A 9,912-nucleotide genomic window follows, 5' to 3' on the forward strand; every position below is an offset into this window, starting at 1 on the left:
TTAAAAAAACTCAATCCACTTATTCATCATGAAGAACAAATACAATAACATATTGATGCATTTTGCAGCTTCCATTCCTTTAGCACAGTACATGAATATATAAACTCTCTGTTCTGACAATATGCAAGTGGCTTATCAGGTAAACCAGTAGCTTGCTTTCACACTGTGCTGCCCCAAAGGAGCAACAAGTTAAGCTAAATATGAACAGAGAGCATCCATGTGGTATCATCATCAGTCTTATGAATACTGTGCTAAAATGAGGAACACACTGGCCAGAGTGCAAGGAGAAGGGGAAAATAATGAATGCTAGGGTAGCTTTACAGGGGAAAAAGAAATGTGAAATTGTATTCAACCTAATAAAACACTACCAGTATACAAACTGATGGGAGTAAGTCTTATTTAAAAAAAAAAAACTGACAAGAGCATCTCTAGAATTATTACCTTTATGAAGTGATGATCAGCACGAGGAATGGTTGAATCCCTGGGCTTGGTAAGGATATACTGATTGTTCTGGGAATCAATGAGCATACTAAGACCTAAGTCATCCTCTACTTCTCTTTTTGAAGCATTTCTTTTGGAGTTGGCTTCATCTTCTTCCACCCTTAGAACAGCTTCAAAGTTAACACCTCTTACCTGTAAGAAAAAGAGGGAAAAAAAGGAAAACAAAACCAAAGACGTGCATCTATGAAGTGTACGCTAACATGGAAGACTGTTAGCTGTGCTTGAAGTTGCTCCAGAAGGTGTTCATGTTGACTAAAAATACTACAGCTTCTTCTTACATAAATCTTTTCACCCTTTTTATCAAAATTTCATGATCATAACTGAAAATGCTACGTTTGCTTTTCATTTTAATCGATGAGAGGTTTTCCAGGCCAATTTTCTATGCCTCTTCAGCCAAGTTGTCTAATCAAAAAAAAAAGAACATTATAAAGGTGGGGTTTCAAAGCTGAAGAATTCCAATGCAGGAAATCGAAACAAATTCTGAAGTTTGCAGAATTACTTAGAAGTACAATGTGTCTAACGAAACATCAGCATTTTTCAGTGCTAGAATGAGAGGTTGGTGACCATCTTCTCTTTAGAAGTTATGGAAGTTGTATTTTCCCCGCTTTTTGCCTACAGCCTGCCTCTTTATGTCTATTCCACTTTCACCTCCCTAAGCTCCCCACTTACCACGCTATTTTCCATTGCAGAACCAAGTGTCCGTTGCCAAGTCTAAGAGACCAAAGCAGGTTTTCATGCTTTCAGCTGATGAGAGAAAGCAGGAGCAGCTGCATGTCACATACATGCAAACTGTTCTCACAGTATCAGAACAAAGAAGAAAGGCTTCCCTACAGTCAGTGTTCACGAAGAACTGTTTCTAATCAGAATACAGAATAGGTTCTCAATCCTGTTGCTTTTCTGTTATCTACACTCCCAACCCCTTCCTCCACAACCTTATTGCCACTATAAGGAAAACAAAAACAGAGCTTAGAGCGTACTCTTAAATGCTGACTTCATAATTTAAAATACACCGACTTTCACATAAGAATTATTTAACTGCTTAGTGCAGTCTCCCCATCCTGCAGATGACTGACTTTACCTAAAAAACTGAAACATTAACAAGGCAACATCTGTTCTGGTACCACCTTGAGAATTTGAAGTTATGAGGTCAATGATAACATTCACTAAACAAAATTACATTATTAAATACATCAGCATCAAAGCATCTACTTTGAAGATCTGGAATTCTAAATTCCTACAGAGTTTGTTAAATGTTCCTTTATATTTGGTAGCTGTGTAAATAGAATCTAACCAAACTTCTCTGTATCAAAGTTTAAATTATATCAAAGACCATATAAAAGTGACGTGATTGGATAAATATATTCATCCTCTAGTGGAGTTCAGTCTAGTTCAGAAACAATATTAGGAACAGAGGAAAAATGTTGCAAGATTAAGACAATTATGAAAAACAACCTTTTTTTTCCTGTGTAATATATTTATAAATCATATTTTGTGAAGATATCGTGCTGGATTTTTGCTTTTAGAGAAGATAGACTCCGCTATGAGAACAAGAGTAGATGACATGGGATCAGAATGCTTTGAAAAAATACTAACAAATTTGAGGACACGATGACAAAGCAGTTATTTTCAGGATTTTATTTCTTAAAACAACAATCCCTGAAAGGGTGTTCCATGTAATAGTGCACAAATATTGTATTCTATTACATAGGTTAGCTCATATTCTTCTTTTTTTCCTCCATTTTTATCTATTAAACATCTCTATTTGAATATATCTTTAATAAAAGCCTTTACATGCCTAACAGAGTGCTGATGACTCTATTAGAGCTTTTTTTTTTACTTGTCTTTTAGCTTGAGAGAAAATATGCTAGATAGTCCTTACAAAGATAAAGATGTAAATAGTCCTCCAGTTCGAATTTCATTATTACTTTTCTTTATTTCATGACTGGAGATGTAAGACAGAAAATAAAAGAGACACTGGGCAAGAAGAATACATGGCTTTTTTTCCCTCAATGATCAGCTATTGCAGATGAAATAGTACTCCTATCACTAAAATCGGCTGTTATATCCCAGTATAACAGAAGAGGGCACTCTAGCAAGCCTTTCTCTACACTCAGTTGGTCCTGCTAGGTAGGATTACCCGGAGGTACAATTGCAGCTGCCTGGTGCAGACAAAAAAAGCCACTTTCACTTTCCCTCAAGAGAGTACAGTCACAAAGCCCACCTGACTCTCTCCTACAGAGCAACAGTTTTTCCTCCTCGGCAGAATTCATGAGCTACAAAAATCTTCAATACGAAGAAGCCAAATAAAACTGCAACCCATGATTATATAAAAAGGACCAACTGAGGGCCTGTCTCTGATAAAAACACAGTGGGACACTGGAATAAACCGATGTACTCCCAAATCAAACTACACATAGCCTTACCTGAGGGACACTGTCCATCGTGCAACACAGAAAACAAGAACAACACACATGGTGCTAAAAGCAGAGAAAGTCAAAAGTCCTTACCTTGAACAATATACCTTTATGCAGGTTGTGAAAACTAACTGCAAGGATTCTTGTTCACCTATAACTTTCTCAACAAAGAGAAAAATAAAGATGGAGGCTATACTTAACACAGCAACTCCATATCCTGTGAAGTCTAAATATCACAGTCCCTACCACCATCCCAGAGTGGTCATAACTCCCATGAGATGTCTCAGTGAGATGGAATACACTTGTCACTGGAAGTGGTAATAGGGAATACTTCCAAATCAAAGAAGAGAAATCTACAACAAAAAGAATAACGATTCCTGTTTGCTCATTCTTAACAAGCAATTATTCTACTACTAACTGCTTTCTTCTCTTGAAAGGGAAGTGAAAACAAATGCAGAGCCAAAAGATGCTGTTGGTTTTTTTCCAAGCAGTGACTAAAATTCTAATACTTATCCGATAGAAGACAAATACCCCTACAATGCAACTATCAACACAAATACAAATACACATGAATGAAAAGACAGTCCAAAACCTTACTTACAGATTTGTTGTCATCAAAGGCGTGCTCTTCTATTTCTTCCTCCAGTCTATCAGCCGCCTTCCTGACATCTTCAAGAATTTCATCGAGCATTGACAGGCTTTTGTTTTGATGCTGCATGTTCTTAAGAGCTTCAACCTGATGCTTTTCTGCTGCTAAGAGTTCAACATATTCCATTTCTTCCTGTTGAATTCCAGAACACAGAAAGTGCTAGCCAGGCCTTTATGCAGCAAAACTTTGATATTACACGTGCTTCTTTTGACATAAAAGATCTTACCAATAGAATTGCAGAAGGAAAATAGACATCGTATCAGTGTCTGAATACTGTTTTTATTGTACCAGTCTTAACTGAGGGAAGGGGGTAAAGAGCACAAGTAATCCCTAGGTCAGACTCAGTTGCTTGAACACAAAAGTTTCAACCCCTGTTTGTGATAAACTACCATATCCAGCTAGAGATCAGACAGACATAGTTCTCCTTTTGGTTTTGTCTGCCTTCCCCACACAGGCATCTACAACTGTCCTAAACACCTCTGCTGGAATAAGTGAAGCGTTCCCTTCTCCGTGCACATTTGTAGATGGACCTTTTTCCACTTGGCACCTGCAAGGACACGCATATCATTCAAACAATTCCTTGATGCCAAGACAACACTACGTTCAGAGCAGCCTATAACTGTGTTCAGCCCTTTAAAAAATAATCTTGTCAGTCAGACAAGTGCTCCAGGTCGTGATGAAACCACAGAATTGTGGTTCCTGTATATCGGCATTTGGAATTACCACAGTTACACTGGAATGATGAAAGGCCTACAGTTCCCAAAATAACTCTGGTTAGGAAAAAAATGTAACTACCAACGTGTTTGGACCAACAGCAACAGCTTACTTATGCGATAGGTAAGTGAGAGTCAGCCACTCTTGTACAGCCTCAGGGAAAGATATTGTCCCTCTATTGTTCTCTGTTAGCAGACATCATTTAAAGGATGTAAAACCCCCAGCCAGTATGAGAAGTGGACTCCTCCTCAATCAACAACTTAGAATTCAAGGCGGAGTTAATAAGGGTTTCTGCCCTCAAAAAAGAAGCAGGGTTGCTCCCTCCAAACAGCAAGGTAGAAGAGCTGTGGAAACAATCTGGCTCTAATTCTAAGTTCCTTTAATGATAAAAAAAAGTATTTGTTGCTGATGGAAGTGGCATCTGCTTTTACCCACTGACTACTGCTACGGTGTTGATGAGAAGGAAATGTTTTCTCAAACACCTTGCTACACATTATGCAAAGGAACACCACAATGCAAACACTGTTCTGCACTTCATGCTAGCACTGGAGACATTTGATCACAAAGTATTTCCTAACAGTGTTTTAAGCAAGGTAATACACATAAGGATTCTGTACTCCAAGCATGAGATGGGAATACCTAGCAATACATGCAAAAGGAAGGCAATGCTAATTAAGAAAGTTGCATTACTGCTCTCTGCTGTTTATCCAATAACAGATGAGAAATGTAAATTCAGAGGAGGATGCATCCATGCAGTGCTTGTCTTTTTCATCAATGAACAAGTAGTGGCCACCCAAGAAATTTGCAGCAGATAGAAAGTAGGTAAGAATTGCTGCTTCTTCCAGAACTTCCCCACAGTTCCTTGAGCAAAGTCAGGCAGAGCATATAAACAGGAGGGGGGAGAGCTGTTTACGAGGCTGGATAATGATAGGACAAAGGGGAATGGTTTTAAACTGAGACAGGGGAGGTTTAGGTTAGATAATAGGAGGAAGTTTTTCACACAGAGAGTGGTGACACACTGGAACAGGTTGCCCAAGGAGGTTGTGGATGCCTGCAGGCATTCAAGGCCAGGCCAGATGTGGCTCTGGGCAGCCTGGTCTGCTGGTTGGCAACCCTGCACATAGCAGGGGGGTTGGAACCAGATGATCTTTGAGGTCTCTTTCAACCCAGGCCATTCTATGGTTCTATGATTCAACAATTTCCCTGCCATGAATGACTCTGTCGTAGTCTTTCTCAGCAGCAGAACCAGCATGAAATGCATCACATATTCTGATAGTAACAATTTTCAAATACTTGAACTTGACAGAAATAAAGTGAATGAATGAGTCCTGTATCCTCTACAGTCATCTGTATTTTCCATTCAACCACTCTTTGGAAAAATATCTTATGAGTAACTCAACAAAATAGGATGACAACAAAAACATAGAGGAACAAAATTGGACCTGATGTGTGGATATCTTTTGAACACAAAAAATTACTCCATGTATGTCATTTTCATCTTTGGCACATGCTTGTCCATTGTCTCCTCCTTTATTTCAAATTATAAAGCAAATCAAAGGTTAGGGCAACAAATACTGCTGAAACAATCGTGTAAGTGGCATAAGGAGTGGTATAAAAGACTGCTTGATTGAGTAAATCTCTTGATAGACTAAAAAAGCCTCCACAACCTACCTCTGCAAAAGTTAAGCTCTTACAGGATGCACCTTTAAAACAGCACTACACACAGAAGCCTCCTTTTATGAAGAAAAAGAAGAAGCAACATTCAAGCTCTGCTACAGATCTCTCTCTGTTTTACAATCATACTGCTGCCAAGAGTTAGGTAAATGAGACAAAAGATTACAGATGGCTTCACTGCTGCTATGTGAATAACTCTGAGCAAAAAAAAACCAACAGAAAGTTAAAAGAAAAAGAACGTAGCAATGTCTGCTATTTCTATGCAGCAGCAGCTGGCACTGCCATTAGCTGCCAATATCAAAGTCATACTGAGTCACTGGAACATACACGGATCCAAGCAACTCATTTTTTGTTTGCACAGACTGCTCCAGTTTCCTCAGTCTGCATCTTAACTTCTACACTCAACAGCCTTTCCTCTCACTGGTCACTGCACTCCCTTGTACACAGCAGTCTCCTGCCACCCCTCACCTGGTCTGCACGTGTCTCAGACAGCTGCCCTGCCTACGTTCTCCTCTCTGTCCTCCGTAGCCTAACAGCCCTTTGCCTTCTGCTCCCTTTCAAAAGAACAGCCTCATCTTTAAGAAAAAAAAAGATGCAAAGAAAATTCCTCGCGTTTTTCTTCAGTGGTTGAGAGGCAGAGGGTAGGAAACAAGGAATTTCAATGCCAAGTCAGCTAAGCAACATCTTCTCTCAACAGAGGACTTTCAGTACATGCTCTGAGTACTACCAGATTGGGTGCCAGACTGTGCAAGCCCTACACAGCTTTGGATTGACCTGGGAACCCAAACTTTCCACTAAGTACTTCAGCTCTTCTGTTACACACCCCTACTTTTCTCAGTAAAGTCCCCTCAGCCATCTCTTTCTTGGAGATGTTATTTTCCAAACCTGCACTTCTTAGGCTAGGAATACTACACCAAGACAAAAAAAAACCAGACACCAATATTTCGCACCTCCATTTTACTAACATCCATGTGGGTACAGAAAATAAAGGAGTTGCTCTGCCAGAACGATCTTCTCATCCAAAGTGGAAAAAACATTTAGTATTTAGTGAATTTGTTGCCTTATTTCCATTCTGATAATCCAAGTCATTTATACAGCACAACTCTGCTGCGTGCAGACTCACCTCTTGTCTTCTTTCTTGTATTTGATGTGGGTCTCATGATTATGCTTAGCTTTGTTTTGAAATAACTACTGGCTGCTACTAAGTTTTCAGATCTGTTCCAGAATTCTAGTTTTGCTAATGAAAACAAACACACTTAATTTCATTGAAAAACTATCTTAAAATGTAAATCTTTAACTTCATGGAGATCCACTTATTTGTATAGAACAGACCGAAAAAGCACCATAATGAAATTAAAATATTACTATTCTAGTAATAGCCACAGAGGGGGTGGAGAGTAACTAACCTTAATTGCAGCTTCTCTCAAGGCTTCCAGTCTCTGCCTACTGCTCTCTTTCATATTTACAACATCTTTGTAATCACCCTGTAGAGCTCTCTGAAGGCCGTGGATTGCTTGAAAGACTGAGTTTTCACTTTCGTTTAGTTCCTTTTGGAAAATTTCAAAGGTATGCACCTGAAAAAGTTTCTCTTCATCTGACAGCCCAGCATCTTTCTCAACTGCTCTTATAGCATTTTTTAACTTGTTGAGAACAACATTCTTCTGGCGAAGGAGACCAGATAGTTTTCTGCAGCTCTCCATCACCCACTGCTTTCGCTGAGTAATAACAGCTCCTTTCCCACGATGCAGCTTGATTGCGTGCTTTACTACATCTTCGTGCTCTGCAGCATTTCCTAACTGGCCACAAAGCAGCGAAGTCAACGTCCATAGGGAAATAAATCCAGGCACCTTCATTCTTCACTTTTGACTGCCGGTGGGAGGAGCTGATAATCCACAACTGCTCAGAGCTTTCTGCTACATGGTTTCTGCATCTCCAGGACACGCACCGTGCTGCAAGACAGTACCAATCATTTGTCAAACACGGTCACATTGGGCTGCTGGATAAACAAATTATAAAGCAAACCAAAGACTGCATTGTACATTGCAATCTTTTATAGAACACAGATGGCCTCCTTCAGTCAATGTTAGCAAAACCGAGAAGCAGCCCAAGGTCACTGATATGATTTTGTTTTCTCCTTGCCTGTTTTCTAGAGATTATCTTGTTTTAAAAACACTGCACAGAATGTTCAGTCATCTCACATGGTATTAATTTGTGCTTCTTCTTAAAGAAAAGTCATTAAAAATACCATGCCGTGATGCCATTGGTTGTTGTACTTCAACCCTGCACCAGAACACATTCTTCCATTACATCAGTAAACCTCTCATAGTTTTTATCCTGAAAACTTGTATCATATCCAGTTTTTGTTTATGCAGCCTTAGAAACATCAACACGTTCAATGACATGAAACATAACAAAACAAATCTTAACTGGAAGAGATTTAGTTATACACGATGCATGTGAAAGAAACATTTCTACAGGGAAAAAGGACAAGCGGAAATGGCTTCAAACTAAAAGAGGGGAGATTTAGACTGGATATATGGAAGAAGGTTTTTATACTAAGGGTGGTGAGGCACTGGCACAGGTTGCCCAGAGAGGTGGTGGATGCCCCGTCCCTGGAGATGCTCAAGGTCAGGCTGGACGGGGCTCTGAGCACCTTGATCCAGCTGTAGGTGTCCCTGTTCATTGCAGGGGAGTTGGACCAGATGGCCTTTAAGGATCCCTTCCACCTCAAACGACTCTAGGAGTCCAGGAAAAAACACGAGCAGAGCTTCCTGGACTTCTGCACTCTGTCATCTTAGATCACAGACCTCAAGGCTGCATGGTCCAGAGGCATTATTTCAACACTAATTGGTCCTCATGATTTTAAAATAGACATATAAGAACACATAAAGTAATAACAGCGTCATTCATAAGATTATTTCCCAGAAAGTACTTTCATAATTCCATATTTAGACTATTCAGTATATCCAAGCAGGATAAAATTCAAGAAGAATCCATTTCCAGCTCTCAGCACCCGCAAGACCACTGACGTTACAGTAAAATAGCTCACAGTATTTAAAAACCAATTTAAAAACCAATCCCCCTTCACAGAGCCACACATAACATAACGTGCATCAGCCCCTGAAGCGTGGCGTTCTAAAACCACACAGCAGACGCCACGTTTAGAAGACGGTCACTGAAGCAGGTAAGAGTCACACACGATCCCGAGCTGGTAAACGACCCACAAGGCCCACGCAGCCCAGCTCCCGGCTCCACACAGCACCACCTCAAATCCAAACCCTGCGTCTGAGAGCTCTGTCCGGATGCTCCTCGAACTCCGGCACTCGGGACCGTGCTCACTGCCCTGGGCAGCCCGTTCCATGCCCACCGCCCTCTGGTGCGGAACCTCTTCCTGACATCCACGCAGGAGAACCCTCGCAGCCGTCCCGAGGCGGTCCGTTTCCCGCCCCGCAGACGCACGGCGGTAGCACTCAACCCCCAGGCCCAGCCCTCCCTCGCACCCCAAGGCCCCGCGCCCGCATCCACCTGAGAGCGCTTCGGGGGCGCGCAGTGGAGGAAGGCAGCGGCGAGGAGGGGCCGGGAGCTGCGAGCCCCCTCCCCGCAACCCGCGGTACCGGGGACGCGGCCACGAAGGGAAAAGGGAAGGAGGCCGCTGCCCGCCCACCGCACTCACCTGCGGCAGGAAGGGACGGAGCGGGGCCGGTAGCGGCTGGGACGCGACCGCAGCATGAAGCGAGAGGGCAGCGTCCCCCGCGCCAACAGCCTCGCCCGGCCCGCAGCGGCCGCCCCTTCGCCCTGCGGCACGGTCCGAGCGCCGGCGCGGCGCCTTTAAGCGCAAGGCCGCATGGGAGATGTAGTCCGGGCGCGCCGGGACGCGCGGGACGGAGCCGTTCGCTCCCTGTGCCGGCAGCTCCGGGCGCGGTGCACGACTGGAGTTGTAGTCCCCGCTCCGGCCGTAGC

At 42.2% G+C, this 9,912-nt stretch overlaps 1 protein-coding gene across 7 annotated transcripts in view; it reads right to left on the minus strand.

Moving 5' to 3' along the window:
* Positions 1-9,754, minus strand: part of TMCO3 (transmembrane and coiled-coil domains 3) — a 31,913-nt gene extending 22,159 nt beyond the window's left edge. For 5 of the 7 annotated variants that reach the window (XR_001463996.4, XM_015277826.4, XM_015277825.4 and 2 more), the window contains exons 1-4: positions 9,626-9,754; positions 7,359-7,901; positions 3,517-3,696; positions 442-633 (exon numbers count right to left, since the gene is read on the minus strand). Coding sequence is in view for 6 of the 7 variants with exons in the window: in XM_015277826.4 (XP_015133312.1) it covers positions 442-633; positions 3,517-3,696; positions 7,359-7,805 (819 nt within the window). In the remaining variant the exon portion in view is untranslated. Of the gene's footprint in view, positions 1-441; positions 634-3,516; positions 3,697-7,358; positions 7,902-9,217; positions 9,402-9,477 lie in introns of those variants that run through there. The other 2 variants (NM_204867.3, XM_025143522.3) reach the window with 2 other exon arrangements.
* Positions 9,755-9,912: the final 158 nt, after the last annotated feature.

This window comes from Gallus gallus, chromosome 1 (genome assembly GCF_016699485.2).
Source record: "Gallus gallus isolate bGalGal1 chromosome 1, bGalGal1.mat.broiler.GRCg7b, whole genome shotgun sequence".
Taxonomy (NCBI): Eukaryota; Metazoa; Chordata; class Aves; order Galliformes; family Phasianidae; genus Gallus; species Gallus gallus.